Source organism: Chenopodium album, chromosome 26, assembly GCF_948465745.1.
Source record: "Chenopodium album chromosome 26, dcCheAlbu1.1, whole genome shotgun sequence".
NCBI classification, from domain to species: domain Eukaryota; kingdom Viridiplantae; phylum Streptophyta; class Magnoliopsida; order Caryophyllales; family Amaranthaceae; genus Chenopodium; species Chenopodium album.
In genome coordinates, this window is record NC_137859.1 from 1,976,787 (window position 1) to 1,997,871 (window position 21,085).

The 21,085-nt window shown below is 34.9% G+C and overlaps 4 protein-coding genes across 5 annotated transcripts; 3 read left to right on the plus strand and 1 right to left on the minus strand.

The window, feature by feature from the left end:
* On the minus strand, positions 1 to 3,004 carry LOC145618478 (glycine-rich RNA-binding protein 2, mitochondrial-like). Of its 2 annotated transcripts, XM_081673249.1 has the most exons (5): positions 2,811 to 3,004; positions 1,193 to 1,334; positions 830 to 898; positions 641 to 726; positions 1 to 562 (listed from the first exon to the last, which is right to left on the minus strand). In XM_081673249.1, the coding sequence occupies exons 2-5, from the start codon at positions 1,284 to 1,286 to the stop codon at positions 515 to 517; spliced, it is 297 nt and encodes a 98-aa protein (XP_081529375.1). In that variant the 5' UTR covers positions 1,287 to 1,334; positions 2,811 to 3,004; the 3' UTR covers positions 1 to 514. The 2 variants fall into 2 exon arrangements, 1 of the variants encoding a protein (XP_081529375.1); XR_014107920.1 differs by lacking the exons at positions 1 to 562; positions 2,811 to 3,004 and having other exon boundaries at positions 646 to 726; positions 830 to 928; positions 1,193 to 1,317.
* A 2,889-nt stretch (positions 3,005 to 5,893) lies between these two features.
* Positions 5,894 to 8,716, plus strand: LOC145618440 (actin-depolymerizing factor 2). The gene is made up of 3 exons (XM_081673208.1): positions 5,894 to 6,115; positions 8,006 to 8,271; positions 8,356 to 8,716. The coding sequence occupies exons 1-3, from the start codon at positions 6,113 to 6,115 to the stop codon at positions 8,504 to 8,506; spliced, it is 420 nt and encodes a 139-aa protein (XP_081529334.1). The 5' UTR covers positions 5,894 to 6,112; the 3' UTR covers positions 8,507 to 8,716.
* Positions 8,717 to 12,566: 3,850 nt separating this feature from the next.
* LOC145617375 (histone H2B) lies at positions 12,567 to 13,294 on the plus strand. The gene has a single exon (XM_081672067.1). The coding sequence runs from the start codon at positions 12,654 to 12,656 to the stop codon at positions 13,098 to 13,100; it is 447 nt and encodes a 148-aa protein (XP_081528193.1). The 5' UTR covers positions 12,567 to 12,653; the 3' UTR covers positions 13,101 to 13,294.
* A 3,086-nt stretch (positions 13,295 to 16,380) lies between these two features.
* Positions 16,381 to 18,936, plus strand: LOC145617838 (uncharacterized). The gene is made up of 4 exons (XM_081672591.1): positions 16,381 to 16,771; positions 16,872 to 17,015; positions 17,383 to 17,588; positions 18,413 to 18,936. Exons 1-4 carry the CDS (start codon positions 16,530 to 16,532, stop codon positions 18,574 to 18,576), a joined length of 756 nt encoding a protein of 251 aa, XP_081528717.1. The 5' UTR covers positions 16,381 to 16,529; the 3' UTR covers positions 18,577 to 18,936.
* The last annotated feature ends 2,149 nt before the right edge of the window (positions 18,937 to 21,085 follow it).

The following is a 21,085-nucleotide window of genomic DNA, read 5'->3' on the forward strand; positions in this document are numbered from 1 at the left end:
GGAGTAACTGGAGTAGAATAGGTGCATTTGCCTGCTCCATTGATCAACATACACGAAAGGATGTAGTCGGAGAATGTCAATGTATCAAGTACTAATAATTACAGCCTTTATCCATGAACAAGAAATTACAAAAATTACAACTTCGGAAAATCATTATTACAGACTTACAGTGATCAAATGGGAAGTTCTACATCTTTCACAATTTGATCTCTGGGAAAAGGAGATTGACCTGTAACAAGAGCACCAAGAAGCTTTTCCCCTTTCCCCATGATTCGACAACTTAACATCAAAACAGAGGAAAAAAAAAATTACTTGCTGCAGCTACATTACTAATCCAAAGGAGATGTAATTGCATTATCTTGCTTTTTCAAGGGTTTGAGATCAACAAATGGACTCACAAGGCTGCTAACAAAATTTCAGATATTTCCATGGAAGATTTCATCGATAGAGCTCAATATGAACTCATTTGCACATGCAACAATGATTCAGCTCCATATATCAAAGAAAATCACGATCATTGCTTGTGAGCCTGATGAACACGGATATTCCTCCCATCCAATACCTGTTTAGCAGCAGGAATGACAGGTTTACGATCTTCAGTTGCTAGATATGAAAATGACGTGAGCCATTGGATACTAACCTGACCATCCATTTCCTCTTCAGAAGTGAACTTCACAAATCCAAATCCTCTTGATTTTCCAGTGACATGGTGACAGATAACTCTAACTAATAAAACACAGAATCATTAATCAGCAATAACATAACAAGTAGAAAAAAGATAGTTCAATACTATAAACTTCAACAGTAGTATTTAGTACTATAATATTACCTTCAATAATTTCACCATGCTGCTTGAAAGCATCTCGTAATACAGTTTCATTCGTATCATAAGAAAGCCCTAATCACAGAGGAAGAACATGATTGAAACCTGATAAGTCAACAACAATTTTCCATGAGAATAAAAAAGTGTAATTGAACTAAAAGCAACCTAAGCATGATTTACGTGCTACTGGAGCCATACATGCAGGTAACAACTATTCACATAAAGGATTGGTTGTTGTTGAAGGCTTGAAGAAGATTTGAGTAATAAACAATGATTGGATTTTTAATAATTAGTTAGACTTGCATTCTAAAAAGAGAGGTGGTAATTGGGAAGGACCGATAGATGAAGAAGCATAAGGGGGAGAATCACCTCCAACAAACAAATTTGTACAGGCATTACGAACCAGATGAAGCATTGCAGAAGGGTAGGCTATACGCTCACAACACAGCTTTCTGGTCAACATTATTCTGCTTAGATAGTGGAGAGAATCAGAGTTGTGTGCTTCAATTCACTGCCAAATGAACGGGGAAAAAAAAAAAGGTCTTGCAAATTAAACTTTACGGTGGAGCATGAAATGCATATCTATTCTATAACTTTGACTTCAGAGCGAAAGTAGCTCTTTTTTATATTTTTAATGTCCATGCAAATGCAGATCAATCACCAAGTAGCTCTTTTTCCTTCTAATTTCACTACCACCTAGTTTTCAATCACTAGTTATCAATACTTACCATCTAGAGAGGGTAGGTAAATCTCATGTATAGCTACAGGAAACTCATTAGCCATCACAGATCATCTAATATATGATGAGCCAACTATTGGTCAAGGTATAAAGCATCAGCCCCAACCAACAATATACGATAATACAAAGTATATGATTGCCAAGGGCAGTATAAAGCTAAATGAAGTAAAGCCTAGAGCTTAGGGACAGCAAAGTATTTAAAATCCCAGTGTTCAATAGCTCCTACAGCAATTACAAGAATGATTACATAACTCAGAAGTTGAAATGTTGATTTGATCTTAGACGGCATTACTATGCCAAATTCTCAACTAGCCTGAACTTCAAAGTTCAAACCCAAGTGCCATCACCCACAAACTTAGACAAACAAGAATCCTAGAATGAATTTTTACCAATCCAAACTACTTGCTTACAGACCTCTCTTTCGCAGTCTCTAGGCCTACCAATGCATCCTATGACCTCTGTCTTGGGACATATCGATACTACTAGCAGAATCTGTTCTATATTACATCCAAGACCCTCAAAGGTTGAAAACTGGACTAGGAAAGGACCCTAAGGGAGGATATGGGAAACAGATTAGTTACGGAGTATTTGATATGAAGCATTCCGGTAAAGAGGTGATGGAACTCTCAAGTTTCGATTGGAAAGCATGAACCTCACTGAAAACTTTGTTTCCTCTTCGAATTCCATCCAAAAATATTTACATCTACATTCCAGCAACACTAACAAGATGACTGCTTGAATAAACAGGTTGAATTGAAGGACATGATCGTGCAGAATGGATATTCAAATTACTTGACAAAAACTAATAGATATCACCTAATTGATGATGCTTTCAAACACCCAATAAAAAGTAAACAATAAAATAATCATCAATAGATTCACTTTGTTCCAGCAATTTTAATAACATTAGAACATGATCAATGAGTAAGAGGAGGAATGGAATAAATGAATAATAATAACAATAACATAACCATTTCTGCTAGGCATTTCATCGAACATGTGGCAAGCAATATCCATCTTACAAAAATCAACGCATCAAACATATGTACCCAATACCCACAAATCAAATCAAATCAAATCACAATTTAGGGTTTACTACCAAATTTCTGCTTAAATACAGTGATTACAGAGTTCAATATACGTTACTTTATGGTCTTATGAAGTAATTAACAGATTTGTGTGCGTGCATATAATTACAGTAGGGCAGTGTTGAGCTCATACTATCCAACAAATTGAGCAAAAAGTTACCTGAATTGCCAGAGGAAGAGAAAAGGTGGAGAGCAACTTCAAGTCGATGGAGAGAGATGAATACAGGAGTTTTCGTTCTTCTTCCCCTTGTTCTTTTTCTTAACCATAACAGGGAAAAAGAAGGATTATTTTCAACGATCAAAAGGCCGGGCCGGGTCAGGCTACAAATTCTGCCTGTTAGGTTTTCCCGGCCCGGGTCAAGGGGCCTATCGGTTTTCTACCCTAGGCCAAAAAAAATATAGTTGATTGGTGAATTGGTTCTGAAAGGGTCGGCAAGTCCCCAGTTACACAACCATTATCGTCTTATCATTCCGAGCTGATCTTCCAACAACCACTGAACGACAGCCGAAGACGAGCTCGTATTTGGCATGAGCAAGGTCCCCCCCCCCCCCCGAGGGAGCTATTGCGAGTAAAAAACTTAGAAATACATGTCCAATGCTAGTGGATAAAATAAAATAAAAAAAATGTTGAATGGGCAGTTTTGCCCATAACTAGGCCAGCCCTAATGTGATCAACTTTATATTCAATCATCAATAAGTAAATCTGATTAAAGCGATTATTCATAAGGTTGTTCAGAAGTCTTAAAATTGGGCTGAACTAATCTGAATGAGTTTAAACCTTAATTATTATATTTACTACCTTCGGTCCAAGTTAGTTGCAACTTTTGGGTATTATTTGTTAGATATAAAATATTTCAAAGTTGCAACTAACTTGGACCGAAGGCAGTACATGAATTTAAAAGAAAAATACACTAAAGGAAGAAAAAAGCCATGTAGTATGAAGTATATTTTTTGATGTATTATTTAATTTAAAATTGATTTGTTCCAACATTGGTTTTAACAATATTTCGACCGAACCAAAGACCAACTAATTCTCCTTATTGAGTTCAATCCATTTCTCTAGTTAATCGGTTTTCAAATACCTCTAACAGGTCTAGGTGTAAGTCGTGAATAACCATGGTTACTTAACTTGGATCTTCATTGCCAAAGTCCGTCTCTAATGAACTGCTAAACGTCGCTCCCATTTTACATACTAACGCTCCCTTTTTGACATGGAAGGACGATATTGCCCTTTGTGTAAGTTGTAGTGTATAATGGTATAATATCATTCCCGACCCCTCTACTTACTATTACGTGGTAAAAAAAAATCCCGACACTACCACATCCGACCCCGGCCCACCACATCCGACCCCACCACATTCGATCTACCACTAAAAATCAGAGTTTTTTTTTTACAAAAAAAAAATTATTAAGCATTAGCGACGGGTATACGACGATGGATGACGACAACGTTCAGATACCGGAAGGTTTGTCGGAGGATTCTATAAGTCGTACTTTTTTTTCAAAAAAATTTGAAATAAAACATCCGCCTAAAAAATTAGGATCCACCAAGGATGATCCGGAAATTTTAGGCGGATGTGGGAGATCCGCCTAAAATTTCCGGATCTTCCTTGGTGGATCCGGAAATTTTAAGTGGATCCTCCTAGGTGGATCCGGAAATTTTAAGTGGATCCACTTAAAAAATTAGGATCCACCTAGGTGGATCCTAAAATTTTGGGCGGATGTCTTGGTTTTTTTTTTTTTAAATATTATTATTATTATTGTATTCTATGTTTATTAGTAATCTTTGTATATTATTAGAATCTTTGTATATTATTATTGTAATCTTTGTATATTATTAGAATCTCTATATATTATTATTGTAATATTTGTATATTAGTAATCTTTGCATATTATTATTGTAATCTTTGTATATTAGTATGAGAGTTGTGAATGTCGTGGAGTGAGTCGTGGGTATTTATTTGATAGGGGTAAAAATGAATAATCCTAAAAAAAATGCGAGCGATGCCTAGTAAAAGGAGAGCAACGTTTAACAACACCCTTTCTTTTTCGCCGAAAATAATTAAATTGTACTACGGCTTTCACTTATTTAAAAGTTGTACTTGTATATTTTCAATTACAATGCCAAAAATATTGAGTGCACTATTGATTATTTAGGTAGGGAGGTGTGAATTCCACATCTTTAGTCATCATGTTTACTACATAGCATTTAGCTTTGATTCATTAGAGTCAATTATAGCTTAATGGCATGAATCACATAGAATGACTTGAATAAACTTGATAGACCGGCAAGGCAACAACCACACATGTACCACAAAAGAATGATAATAATATCACTATATGTCATATTCATATAAGTGAAAATGCCTTTTTTTGTGTTGAAATATGATAATTCCTACGTATAAAGGACTAGAGGTTTTAGTAGCATAAATTGAGATATTTATTACATATGTCACCAGTGTTAAGTTTATCAATTTGATTGGGTGAGTTAGTGGAAGAAAAGTACAAAATTTTGATTTTGCACTTCAATATCCGAGTCAGAGTGATCACTCCCTTATACCAGTCATTAGTTTGGTGGGATGTGTTCATGTGTTAACTAATTAAGGGTATGTTCACATTTACTTAATTTCAGTTTAGCTCCAATCAGCTCAGTTAAGTTTCAATTAGTCCAGTTCAGTTCAACTCTTAATTTCCTTATCTCATAAGATATTCATTTCAGCTCAGTTTAGTTTAGCTCAGCTCCAATCAATTCAGTTCAGCTCCAATTAGTTCAGTTTAGCCCAGTTCAGTAAATGTGAACAGACCCTAATGAAACATGAATTTTTCAGATTAACTAAAATACGAGTAATGATTAAAACTACAATTTAATAGATTTATCAATCAAATTGTTGCAATCATTCTAAAACGAATGGGATATGAATACTTTTACTCAAGTACACCCTCACACCATCCATAAAATTCCATTCATTGATCCAACATCTAATTCAATTTAAAAATCTAAATCAAGGACATTCCAATTCCATTTCCAATTGAATTCAAAATCAAAGCAAAAGATGAACTTTAAAACCTCAAAAGCAAAGGGCAAAAACCACTTTAAACACACAAAAACCACATACGTGGCAAAACCTAATTGGCCGAACCGACTTTTCCCCAATCTCACCGTTGTCACGCATATGAAATCATCATTGATATTTCTGCCACCCCTCACAACTCCCACAAGCCCAAAGAGGGTCACCGATTCCTTCGCTTAACCTCCATAAAAACCTCCTTTATTTTCCGACCCCATCAAAATATATTCCAACCCAATTAAATCAAATCAAAAATAAAAAATCAAAAAAATTATAAAAAGAGAAAAGACTATCTTCCTTCTCTTCGTCTCCGACTTCACTTCTACGCTGTCTTCTTCTCCCTCATTTTTCTCTCTCCTCTTCATCTTCTTCAGTTCTTCATCCAATCATCATCATGGTAACTTCATCAATCATCTTCCTTTGTTAATTTCGTGTTTTTAGGTTTTGTTTTTGATCTGTAATTGAATTTTTTAGCTTAATTTTGCATCGATTTTTGAGTATTTTTTTTGCTTTTGGATCTGTGTTTGGTTTTGTTTTCTTCAATTAAGCTTATGATGTATTGGAATTCTTGCTGTTTGTATGATGGATTTGTTGATTTTGTGTTATTGAAGTATTTTTGAAGCTGGATTGATTTTTCATGCAATTTTCGTTTTTTTGTTCTTTTCGATTTGGTTTTGTTTGAGCTTGGTGGATCATGTAATAATTGCCTTGTTAATTGATTGAAAAATGATTTAAGATGTTGCCTAATTATAATGATTTAGCTTATAGTTTATGCATGTTGCTTTATTTTCTCGCTTGATTTTAATGATTTAGCATAAAGTTGTTGCATGCTGCTATAGTTGTTGCTTAAGATAAGACTAACTTTTGAAATCGATTGTTTTTAATTGATTTAAGATCAAAATTGTGTGTATGAGTTTGGAGTTTAGGAAAGATTGATTAGGGTTTGAGTTGAGTCTAAGGAGCTGGTTTGGTTCTGTTAGTGGTGTCCCGAAGAATCGGAATTAGGCATTGAATACTTCGATCGCACTTGCATATATTACTTTCTGAAGTTATTCTTTCTCCATTTAATTTTCACCTTCAACTTTACTCTTTCCATTTGGTGCTTCCCCTATTTCAGAGGCTGCGCCTACACAGGGGAATGAATATGATTCAAACATTTTATAAAGTAGAGATGCTTTAATTTAAAAAACAAAACATAAAAGGTACTTATGTGATCCCACCATCATCAAATCACAGTATATCACAGCACAACATAAGTGCACCTGCAGCTCACACTTCTTTTTCCCAACTCCGCAACCTTGGTCCTACGACAACCATAGCCAATTTGAAAACAAATAGGGCCATTCCAAGAGCAGGGTACATGTGGACAAATTTGATCCATGTCGGACTGTCTCTACTCTCTTGTCATGGAGTACCTAAACTAGGTACTACTGTGGCCAATTTGCGCTTAATTCTTATTGAGGGTATGGGTAGGAGTGTAGGACCAAGGGGGGTTATTGTTGGATTGGAAATTTTGTTAGGTTCTTGCATTATGCTAGGTTGTGAGATGGATGGTGTAATGAGAGGAGCAGGCAAGAGAAGAGACATTGGGATCTAAGCAGAGAGAATGAGGGCTTTGTGGGCCAATGTCTGATGAAGGTAGGGTTAAGACATTACTTGCCCAGTTTATGTGCTTAGCAATTAATATAGTTCCTAGGATTATCTAAAGAAAAAGTCGTACTATGTCTTGTTGAAATTTGGTATTGGTTCACTGCTAGATGTTTGTGCCCCACATTTAAAAATTTGCCTGAAAGACTGAAGCTGATGATCTATACCCTTAATCCTTGAATCACTCAAGATGACGTATCTAATTCGGTAACATCGTGGAACCAACATTATGAATTTATAATTTGTATACACAGGAGGTATGGGAACACTTAGATTGCAGGGAATAATGGCAGACAAGATAAAGAACATATGTCTGTCTATGATGTTTGTTGTAGTCTTAGTTGATATAACTGCTTCTACAGGATTTAGTTGTGTACATTTTAGGAGTTATCGAGACCTGAGAGTTTAAGGATCTAATTTAGGACAATGAATTAATATTTTACTATCTATGGTGTTGATGTATTACCCCATTGGATTATCTACATGACATTGTATGGCTCATGTTAGCAACTATCTGTGTATATATGGACATCTATACTTGTCCTAAAGGGCGATTATGCTGAAGTTTACTGTAGCCTGGTTAATTTTGGATTTACATCTGTAAAGTTGGCATAATTATTGAATTTTGCACAACTGACAGGCCAATGCAGCTTCTGGAATGGCTGTGCACGATGATTGCAAGCTGAGGTTTTTGGAGCTGAAAGCAAAGCGCAGTCACCGTTTCATTGTTTTTAAGATCGAGGAGAAGCAAAAGGAAGTAATTGTTGAGAAGGTGGGAGAGCCAACTGAAAGCTATGAAGAATTTAGTGCCGCTCTTCCTGCTGATGAATGCCGCTATGCTGTGTATGATTTTGATTTCGTGACAGAGGAGAATTGCCAGAAAAGCAAGATCTTTTTTATTGCATGGTAATGTAACTGCTAGAATCTGCTCTCTATTTCACCTTTGTCTTGGCAAACATATTTTGACACTTCTCTCTGTGTCCAATGCAGGTCTCCTGACACAGCAAGGGTGAGGAGCAAGATGATTTATGCAAGTTCAAAAGATAGATTCAAGAGAGAGTTGGATGGCATTCAGGTGGAGCTGCAGGCAACTGATCCCACTGAGATGGGCCTTGATGTTTTCAATAGCCGAGCTCGTTAAGTTCAACAGGCTAGTTATGCAGATGTTTTATTTTCCGTGCGCACTCTTTTTAACTTGAAAAGAAAGTGACGTTAATAGTTTGTTGATGGTGGATGCTGGATGTTATATATTAAGTTGTCCCAAGTTTGACCTTGAGATCTTGTGCCTATATAGGTGACATTCACATTTATATTGTTGGTGATAATTCAATTTGTCGAATGATTTCTGGTATAGTGTGGTTCAATATGCTTAGTATGTATAATTGGGGGGGGGGGGGGGGGGGTTGTATTAAATCAGTGATTTTAACAAATCAATTAAATCTGTCAGTGATTATAACAAATCAATTAAATCTGTCAATTAATCAAACTACTTGTACAGCACATTTTGCGCTGTCAGTTGAAATGAAGGTTACTGAATTTGGCTCTAGTTCTTTGCTTCATGGTTGTTCTTCAATTTATGATGAGCTTTGATCTCATGTCACTTTGGATATCATCTGTCTATCACGCCAAACTGCATTTTATGTTCATTTTTAACCTCCATAAATTCTTAGGAGAGGGGGCAGTGATGCCAACATTGCCAAGCATTGGTGTATATCTGGGTCAAAAATTATTATCAGGTTTGCGGATCAGTGTGGGCGTTTATCTTGATTATTAGTCCTTTTGGCTTTGTTAAAATGTGTTGTGCCAGAACTCTCAGACTTCTCCAAATGAAGAAGCTACTCCATAAACATTTGTATGTGGATTATTTTCCCTGTGGTTCGATCTAAACATTTATAACAGACTAACAACGATTAACGGATTAAGGACAGAGTTTTCCAGTGTTATGGATTAAGAAATTAGTCCTCACTAAGCTAGTCTGTGTAAATTATTGGTACTTACATGGGTCAAACTGGGTATGCTGTCAATGCATGCTAGCCTAGTCCATGTTTGAACCAAATTAATAGACTATTGATTCTCCACACATCTTACATGGGGGCCATGGGAGGTTGGAGTAACCAAGGTAATGGTGGTGTTTTGTAGGAATTTCAATTTCACAAAGAAATTTTCATTTCCCACATTTTTACTTTTATTTAAATGTTAACCAATCGACTACCAATAAATACATTTTCCATAAATTTGTAATTCACCCATTTTTGAAGTTCAACCAGACAAGGCCTTTGTCTTTCCTTTCCAAACTAAAATTCTAGCATCTGCTTGCTTTCTCATCAATGAGATGGAATTAACGCCAACAACATCTATTGTTGCGTAATTTACTTGGAGATGGAATCATCAATGAGATAAATAATGAAGAGTGGGAGATTGGGACCATAGAGGGGTTAAACGAGAGAGAGGGAGACCAAATATGACTTGGTTGGAATAAGGTAAAAAGATATAAAGTGTATGGATTTGCATGAGGATAGGGCATGGATTGTAAGGGATGAAGGAGAAAGTCTTTTGTCAATGACTGCACGGAATAATCACTTTTAGTTCACATGTAGCCGACCCCATTTATGGGATTAAGGATTTGTTGATTGAATGAATGAAGTTATTGTTCAATCTTTGCATGTTAAGTGAGTATCAATTGATTGTAATTATTCTTCAATCAATATGAAGAAAAGGAAGTACCGATATGGAATCGTCATGTGAGTGGAGATTCCTTTATATACTTCGTACCTAGCGTTGACCGTTGACCTTACTTGTGAGATATGTTGGTTTAGGTGAAGATCCATTATTTTACCCCGAAATAAAAACAACCACCTTTCCAATTTTTCTTGTTACCAAAAACTTATACTTTGTATAAGAATGTAATATTGTAATGAGTAATGACACAATGTTTATTTTAATGTTACCGCATCTTCATTGAAATAATTTGCAAATAAAAAACTACTTGTATGAAATAATATTTTAGGATAAATAATTTCTCAAATTGCAAAGTCGTAAATCAAATACTTCGTAATTTTTAAAAAAATTAAATCAATGATTTTAACAAATCAATTAAATCAAAATTTTCCTAGTTACAATAAATTTATGCTGCTCATATATCAATCTTCTCATCTATGCATCAATGATTACCTAGCTAATTCCAAATTTATCTTATAAATATAATTGCTACTCATTAGTTAAAAAAATACCCTCATCCCCATATCTTACTTAATACACTATTTTGTGTAATATTTTATTCTTCTCTTATGTATGTCCTTGTGCTTATAATACGGAGTAACAAATTGATCAAACATTATTGTTGGTTAAATAAATTTAGTGCAGCAAATGATTCGAGTCGAGCCAAGTTTTAGTATATTTGAGCTAAGCTTGATATGAAATATTTGTGTTCAAGCTATCTCGATCAAGCTTTTAAAATTCCTGTACGAGCTTGACTCGTCACTTCGTCAGGGATTTTCCTTTTGAAGCTTTGGTCACGAACGTACTATTTTGTATTTCGAGATTAAGCTCAGACTTGAACAAATTTCAATTGAGCTTAATTAAATAAACGAGCCCTAATTCATTGTAAAAATGATTCTTTTTTAAATTTGAATGCATCCACTTAGAGCCTGTTCACATTTACTGAAATTGAGTTGAACTGAATGGAGCTGAGCTGAACTTAATTGAACTGATTGGAGCTGAACTGAGCTGAAATGAATATTTTATGAGAGAGGGAAATTAAGAGCTAAACTAAACTTAACTGATTGGAGCTAAACTGACTGGAATTAAGCAAATGTGAACATAGCTTAATTTTATATGAGAATGTCTCATTCTTTTGATAGAAGTAGCTAATGCCAAAGTTTTCATGTGTATATATGAAATAATTTGTAATTTTTACAAATAAGAATGAGCAAAAGATAAAATATATACTAAAGTAATTTTAATGTTATAGAGATTTTCCAAGCTTAATTGAGTTATAATTGAGCGTAGGCAATCTTATAAATGAACTTACACGAGTTGTTTACGACATTATCGAGTCTAACATGACGTTGTTTGAGCTTTGTTTATTTATTTGACGGTTTTAAGGTTTTTGTTCAAGTTTGTTTATTACTGTATTTAACAAACGAATTTTGACCTATCTTTGATTGAGTTTGTTTCCAAGTAGTTCGTGAACGTATTGACTCTTTTATAGCTACCCCATTATGTAAATTGAATAACTACTAACTATATATATATATATATACACTTGGTGATAATTAAATCTTATTATATTTGATACTAATAGTCATACAATTGGTTACCTTTTATATTATTTTAGTTTAAACCTATCAACATATTGATCCATCTTTATTTTGAACTCATTAGATGTAAATTTAAAATTAATGATACTTATTTAAAGTTGATGATGTAATTTTTTATTTATTGTTATGCAATGCACATTGCGTTGCATATAAAATCAATTTGTTAAACGTTAATAACTAAGCTATTTTTCATAAGATTTAAATTGAGGACATTGTACACAATACACATGTACGAACCCAATAACTAGTAAGACACTCCCTCAATTTTATCTAAATGGCCCAATTTGATTTTAACACTATTCATATGTATCAATTTGACCGACGTTTATAATTTATACGTAAGATAAAATATAATCAGTGAGTTCATGTTAAAATCGTCTTAAACCACAGTCTTCAAATATTAACACATCATTATTACTGCAATATTTATTGTTAATTAAAGATTTTATTAGTTCAAGTTATACATTGGTAAATATGTCAATCAAAATAAAAATAGTGCAAATAAAATTTTGGGGTTAAAGTTCAAAAATTTTAAGCCAAAATCAATACAGTAAAAAAATGGGGCGCCACATCCTTCCCGCTTAACTTTCAAGCAAATAAAAATTAAGAGCCCAAATCTACCTTACAGCCATGTCATCGATCCTATGGAAACGTAAACAACCAATCAAACATCGCCACGTCCTTAAAGCTTCTGAACACGCACAGCATCTTCTTCCTCACTTCCTTTTAATTTGATCCGTTAGATCAACATTCACAACAAAACAAAATCAACGCATTCACCAAAAGCCACATCAGCAATCTGTGCCTTCCCTCATCCTCCAATAACATCAAACCTTTATTCCTTATAAATACAGATCTCAAAACCATTTCTTCATCACACCGCAACATCTCTCTTTCTCTCTCTAACTAACTCACAAATCAAACCTTCAAACCCCAAAAAACTCTCAAGTTTTCTCTCTCATCTCATCAATGGCGCCCAAAGCAGAGAAGAAGCCCGCCGAGAAGAAGCCCGCAGAGGAGAAGAAGGCCGCCGCCGCCGAGAAAGCTCCGGCGGAGAAGAAGCCAAAAGCCGGCAAGAAGCTTCCTAAGGAGGCCGGAGCAGCCGCCGGAGACAAGAAGAAGAAGCGTCACAAGAAGAGCGTCGAAACCTACAAGATCTACATCTTCAAGGTTCTCAAGCAGGTTCACCCTGACATCGGAATTTCCAGCAAGGCGATGAGTATCATGAACAGTTTCATCAATGATATCTTCGAGAAGCTTGCTCAGGAATCTGCTAGACTCGCTCGTTACAACAAGAAGCCGACGATTACTTCTCGGGAGATTCAGACTGCTGTGAGACTTGTTCTTCCTGGTGAATTGGCTAAGCACGCTGTTTCTGAGGGTACTAAGGCTGTTACCAAGTTTACTAGCTCTTAAATTAGGTTTTAATGGTGTTTTTGTTGATTTTGGGTTGATTTTGGGTACTAAGGCTGTTACCAAGGGTAGGAATTAGGGTTTGGTTGTTGAAATTTGGGTAAATGTGGAACTGGATTATGGTGGTATTTTGTCTTTTGAATAGACTTGGTTATGATGTATCTACTCTTACAAATTAATGGAAATGCTATTGTGAAGTCTCTGTGTCATTTGATTTTACTATTTTGTTGTTTCAATTTCAATTATAATCCCTAAAATGTTTTGAATTTTGATATTTATTTGAGATTAATCTGCAATGTGTTTGTGAAGTACTCTGTAAATTGGTGAATATTTCTGGGGATTAGTTTCATCTGAATTTTGTTTATTCTTGGTTGATAACTATGTGTTGGAACCTTAATTGTAATATGCATACAATTCAAATAAATTTTTGCAGTTCTTTGAATGTTTTTGGAACGGTTGATTAATCACTTGAAAACTTGTATAATGTGCCAAACTTTAACAATCTGTTGGAATTCTGAATGGCTTACAAGTTAATATAATTATTATATGTCAAGCTCTGATTGTTGATTTATGGTAGATGGTCTGCTAAATGATTTGCTCTGTTCATATTGACTAGTAGCTCATCCTTCTGACAATATTGTTTGTGTGATATCCCCTGTAATTTGATCTTAGTTCAGTTTTAGAATATTGGGAAATCTTCTCTGGGATGAGATGGTTGTTTGCGTATGTTTAATGCTCAGGACCTTGTTATTAGGCTAATCGCTTTATTTGCGCTTAGTTATACTCTGAAAGTTCATGCTGATGCTCAGTGGCTGATTCTAGCTCTCTGGCTTATCTTTTGTTTAGTTTCTCTTGCTATATGTTACTTTGGATAAGGGTATGTTATGTGAATGCATTCATGCTAGTAACACCAAGGCAGACTGTACTCGAGTGAGGTTTAGTGGGAATTAGTGTTGCTAGCTAGTTGCTGTCATTGTTTAAATGGAGGTTTAAACTTTGAATTCTTGCCATATTGAATTTGTTTCTGCCTGTTTAAATCCCCGTGATCTTCATTATATGTTAGTCTATCCATGGGTTTGAGTGAATCAGTGTAAGTGAGTCACTGATGCACTCAAACAATAACTTTAGAATTCTGACCTAGGCATTGATGTTGTCATGGGGAAAAGAAAGTTAGACTTCAGCTCTGTCACAGCCTTAGCTTAAGTGTTGGGTTATGATGAATTGGTATATCCAACCTTTACTAAGTGAGTACTGGCAAGGGAATAAGCCAAAAACAAGTGTTGGGACTTGGGAATAAGGTTGAGACCTTAGGGGAGATATCAGTGAGTGTGATGCAGGAAGAAACAATGGAGTGTAAAAGTAGAATCTTAATCGGAGTTCTGTGATTCTGGACAACCACTTTTAGATGAATAATGGGAATACAGGCTAGGGCTGAAGAGTAATTACTTGAGGGAGAAAAAAAATACTCGTCTGGGTATGAGAATTTTTCTTGGAGAAATGACGTAGATAGGATTGGAGGATTATTTTGGGAGTTGTAGAGGTTGTAACACTTGCAAGAAATTGTTTGCTAGAAGTTAGCTGAAATTTCTTAGTTATGATGCAAGTGGATAGAGGGAGGGCAGTAGATGGAGGCTGAGCTACTATCATTGTTCAGTAAGATGGTTGATAACTTGATATGGATTGTAGTGTTTTATGAAAAATTGTTTTCACATTTGTAAGTTCTTTATCTCGAAATCTTGGGGAGTTAGATGTATGACGGACATTTACAGTGTGAGAGAAAAGATCATTGCTCAGGACCAAGCAATACATTTTCCTTTATAGGGGCTTTCTGGTAGGATTTTGTGCTTATATGCAGAAGTCTGAAAGGTCAATGTGTTAGTATTGACCTTTTTGGGGTTCTTAAGTGCCTTCATGTTTCAAGAATTTGCAAAGCTTCTACACCATTCATTTTCAACCTTTTTGCTGTCATTGCGAAGGATATGGGTGATCCGGTGATGCTTGTTTAAACATGCACCTTTGGTATTGAAATTGGATATCAAAGATTGCATGGTAATGTACTTGTGTGTGGAATTCCACCAACTGGTTGCTTAGGACATTTGAATTCTAGACATCATGCTTTTGATGGTAGAGTGGCTTTTGTAGCTAACAACATCTAGGTGATTCCTGAGTTTTGAAAATGGGTTTTTTTTCCTAATCTGCAAAAGAGTTTATAATGGTAATGGTTTGCTTCTGATATGGTTTATTTATTGGTCAGAAGACAAAGGAGTTTGGAAAGCTTTTTTTTCTATATGTAGTGATGAGTAGTTGAGTTCGACATGATATAGTGGGGCATGGTGTATATAATCAACACTGCATCTCATGTTTGTGAAGTGTTGCTCAACATGATGCACATCTGTTGTCTGTTGAATTTCATGAGAATGTTGTGCTGTCTCAAAGTATTGGCATTTCTATCGTAGACCCCAAATTTCATGAGAATGGTGTTAAACAGTCATAATTGGTGGTAGGCTAATCATGGATGCAAATGAATGATAATCAATTGGAGTTGTGGATTTGAACTGGTAAGTGTATTCATGTATAGCTTACTTGGTTATGAGTCATGGTACAAAAAATTTCTGGCGGTGAGGTGGATGATAAATTAAATCTGATCTGACTCGTTGGCTTAATAACAGAAGTGGATGGTGCTTAGAAAAATAATACGTACTTAGTATTTGTTATCTTTTGGTGTATGTTTCGATAAATAATCAACAACCCTAGAAGATAAATTAGAATCGATAGCATTACTTTAAGAGCACGCTCAACCCCGGTGAGGCGGATGACTAGGCAGAAAAAATTATTTTTGAAAATTAAATTACATTCATTTTTCCGAGTCCAAACAAAATAAAAGTTACCTAAAGACCAACACACAAAATCTTTCTCAATGAAGATATTAAGGGCAACATTGAACAAGTTTGTGATTTTTCTCTTAAATCTTGTTAATTAGACACTCATTTAGATTTCAATTGAAAAAAGGTTTCTTATCTCATTTAATCTAATTCGGTTTGATTTTTTTTCAGTTTCCGTTTTAAAATTGAATTGGTTCGGTTTTATATCAAGTTCGGTTTGGATTCCGAATAATTGGGTTTGGATTTGGATTGACCCAAAAATCCAAACCAAACACCGAACTATAACCCCCAGCTCAAAAATCCAAACCAAACACCGAACTATAACCCCCAGCTCACAAACCCCCTCTAATCCTCAATCTAATTTTTTATTGACTATATTTTCACACACATCTCACAAAAAGAAATTTGGAACAAAACTGAGACACAGAGAGATAAAGAGAGAAGTGACTCTCCTTGTTGGCATAAACATCCCATTTGTTTTCTGAAGCAGACTCGACTCTCAAAGATAAGAGATCAAGGGATCTGAGTTAAGGTCGGTGCCAAAGTAACAATGGCGGATTACCATTTCGTGTACAAGGACGTTGAAGGAACTTCCACCCAGTGGGACGACATCCAACGCAAGCTCGGAAACCTCCCTGAAAAACCACCGGCGTTCAAACCGCCGCCATTTATTCCGGCTGAAGACGAGGATTCTAAACCTAAAGACAAATCATGGATCGATTCAAAAACTCATGATGAGCTCGAAGATCTCGAGGATGATCTTGACGATGATCGATTCCTTGAAGAATACAGGTATCTTACTTCAATTTCAAATTCGATTTCATTTTTTAGGGTTTTGCTTTGATTTAATACTGTTGATTGTTAATACGATGATGGGAAATTTCAATTGTAGGAAGAAAAGGTTATCTGAGATCAGGGAAGCTGCTAAAGTTGCGAAATTCGGATCCATCATTCGAATTTCTGGGTCGGATTTTATCCGTGAGGTCTCTCAAGCTTCCCCTGAAATTTGGGTTGTTGTTATTCTCTACAAAGAAGGGTGAGTTCTTAAACAAGGAATGCTTTTCTGCTGTTTGATATTGCTTCAAGATTAGATTGTGCAATTTGAAGTGATGTTCATATAATAGCCTTTGATAGCATTTGAATGATTAATTGATTGATTGAATGATAGCTTATGGCCTATTTGTATATCATTAAGTCACTGTTTTGCTCTGATTCATGAAATCATGATTGATGTATCCGAATTGACGGTGCCACTTGCAAAGAAAGGCTTGTATTTGGTGTTGTTCTGGACATAATTTACTAACAATTGTATGCATCGTGTTATTTGTTCAATTGTTGATTGCTAATATTATGAATTTGGTTTGTGTTGTATATCTAAGTTTCAAATTTCATCACACTGGCAGCTTTGCAGCATGTGAGATGTTAATGGGATGTTTGGAAGAGCTAGCAAAGAGATATCCAGCTACAAAGTTTGTCAAGATAATATCTACGGATTGTATTCCTAACTATCCTGATTGTAATTTACCCACACTGTTGGTATACAATAATGGTGCTGTCAAAGCAAACTATGTGGGATTGAGCAATTTTGGAAAGCGATGCACACCTGAAGGTATACTCTTCTTTCTGAATTCTTTTTGTTGATGTTTTTGCTCTAATGGCACTATGCTGTTAGTTTTTGAACGGTGCCAGTAGAAATAGTGAATTCTTGGTTATTTTCTTATGAGCAACAACAATTAAATGGCAACTGGCAAGTGGTATATGACCTATATGTTAATGAAAGACAGATTTCTGTTTTTATTGTTTACTAGGTTAAGTCCCGTGCCATGCACGGTAATTTTTAAAACTTAATACTTATCATTAGTTTAGCATTATTATTTAATTATAAAAATTAAACTTAATTGCAAAATAGGATAAAAGTTCTGTAATTACAAAAAAAATTAAAAAAAATTGATCACACTAAAGAAAACAGAGAGAATGCGAGTGAGGGATAGCTCAAATGGTTAGAACTCCCTCCCGGTTCCGGGAGATCTTGGATCGATTCTTACCCCCGCCCTTGTGGCTCTCTTAACACCAAAAAAAAAAACAGAAAGAATAATATATACATAACTAATAAAAATAACATCATAAATTTATAGCTAAAAAACAATTATTGCATAATATTGTATAAAAAAAATAATATCTTTGTTTTTTTTTTTTTTTTGAAAGCAAAATAATATCTTTGTTTAATTGTGTACAAATGGAATATACTTATAAAACAGGAAGCGAAATATTATTGAATAGTTTGTGTTAAAAACTTCTCTAAGAAGCTTTGGCAAAAAAAAAAAAAAAAAACTTTTGTAGGGAAAATTTTTAACCAGGAGATGACATGTGTCATTCCTGGTTTCGCCTTTAGTATAAAGTTATAGATGACTGATTTCAATTCTTGTACTTTAGGTGTCGCACTTGTTCTCTGTCATTCGGATCCTGTGCTTAATGATGGTCAGACTAGCAGTGATTCATCCAGGAGATCTGTTCTCGACGGGGAGAGTAAGAGGCTCATTGAAAAGTTTGTTGCAGAGCGTGAAAATGCAGAGGATGATGGTGCTTCAAGTGATTAACTGGTCTAGGTTCTAATTTAGCGAAGTTTTTGAATTTGGACTTTTCATTAAGTTTTGTTTTTGCTGATATTTTGGCTTTGGAAGCAAAAAATATATGGACCGAAAATATTTAAATTATAGTATAAAGTAGTTTGTTTGAATTACAACAGTTCAAGCAACTTCCCTATATTGAAAATTGTGTTAAAACATCCTTATTGTTAGATTTTAGAGGAGCTCAGCATCGCTTTGCTTAAATATTGTAATCCAGTTCACTTATGTAGATTGGTTGTGTTGTATTTTTTTTTTTTTTTTTTTCCGAAAATTGCACTTGGTTCTTCTCATCACTTATATTACTTGTACTAACTTTTCAGCTTTCTTTTATCTCGTTGAATTATGCTTCTCTCCCCTCTTATTGTATATGTTAACCTCCTTTAATTATGAGTTGTTACATAAACTATTTCTTGGGCTAAGTTTGATCACGATATACCCTCTATGTCCTCCCCTTCGTTAATTATATCTGTAATTTCCTTTTCTTCACTTTGCTTCTAGACAACGTCTCCTAGTCTTATCTATTAGTCTGTTACTGTGATTTGTGAGTTTGAGCCATATTTGATGAAGTTACTCAAAAGTTGTATTGAAAGAAGCTGCTATTTCTGTGGCTACATGCTGTAAAGTGTATACAGGCCAGTTGTTATGAACATGTCACTGCATGGATAGTGGCCAGCATTCAAGCTAAGCATAAAAGCATCCAAAGCGTGGGTCTACTTTTTAGGTAAGAGCTTCCATCGGCTGAAGACTAAAATTTATAGTATATTATATATATATTTTTTTAATCTTGAAGGGGTTGATAAAGTCATATAACTCCTAATTTGAGTAGTCACTCTGTACTCAGACATATAAACATAGGTTCATTGGTTGATATATGTGAGTCATAACTTGGTTTAACTATCTGAATTAATTGTAATTGTGTTATCTATTTATTTTTAAATAATTTTAAAAATCCATTTAGTGTAACATGATATTGCCATTTCTATAATATTCCTGAAGGTTGTAAATATAATCTTCTTGCAATCTTCCCTCCTTCCCTGGATTCTAAGGTTTTGGGTTAATGGATTAGTTATAAATCTTCAGTCTGACTGATTTCTCATTTCGGCTAGTTTACTGAATTGGATAATGACTGATGAAATGTTGAAGTCAAGAAGGGGCATTAATGTCATTTTGTTTAAAACATGCTGGAAATTAAGGTTCGATATATGAATGCCGCTGGTATGGAATAAGAGTTAATATTATGGAACAGTCATTTATTATTAGAACTGACAGATGGTATCAAGATATGATATGGGAGATTATCTAGCCTTGTGTTGAGTTGGAGAATGAATGGTACTATATAAGTTTCTGAATTCTGATGTGTTGAATCAACAGTCTGTTACATCAAGAATTTTAGTTTTTTCTTTTTTTTTTTTTTTTTGGAATTTGATTGGAACTTATAGATGCTAGTATCGTAGTATACTATCTTCGCAAGCATTGAACATTAATGTAAGATTCTTTGTTTACTAAGCATTGATTCACATTTATGTAAGATTCTTTGTTTACTCCTCACCTGTTTTCCGTGAACAGCTTTGGGATGTGGTTGAATTATATTAATTTTTCTGCCCCAGAAAATCTATATGCTGCTAGTTTAGTTATTGCTTCAGAGTCATTGGTAGTCAAAAATGGCTGAAGATACATTGTTACTCATGTAAATGGCTGACTGGTATTGATATTGATGCAGACAGCAGCTGAAAACCAGAAATGAAAGACATTTTGGTCTACTGCGTGCCTTTGTAGTGTTTCATCATTGTCACCTGGTATATTGTTGCGTTTTGGATTCTCAATGTTTTGCCGTAACTGCTAGCTTGCCTGCTACACTGAAGTTTTTTGCTTAACTTTTCTGGGATTACTTTTGCTGTATATGGCTGGGGGTTAAAGGTACTGCTACTTATTGGTCAAACATTTAAAGTAGCTGTACTTTTTTTTTAATTGCTATTGGTGACTTTTTCTGAAGGAGATTTATAATTAAAATAAAATAAAGATACGGCTAATTTTATTTTGTTTGATACTCTTTAAGTATTTGGATCTAATAATATTACTCTTCATATCTCCAAATTGCAATATTAGTTGTTGGCAAAATGGCAAGTTGCCTAGTCAACAGACGATTTACTCCACTTTCTCCCTCTAACCTCACATGTTTCATAAAAAGACAAGTCAATGTTATGTAATGCTTGAGGTGAGGTTATCCATTACCATACATCAGTAACTGCACAGAATTAGTCAATGTCAGAGGAGTTCTTAGGACCCCTTGGGTGCTCTCTCTCCACCCCCCTAGTGCTGATGCAAAATCCTTATATGCTCATTCTCCCTTTTAACACACTGATTAATAGAATTCCTGATTTCTCAATGTCATTTTCATTGTTCTTATGCTTGTTTTTTCATCAATTAGTAGTTTATGGTCGTTCACTCTGCCGTGTTGGACTATGGTCAGGATTGTTGG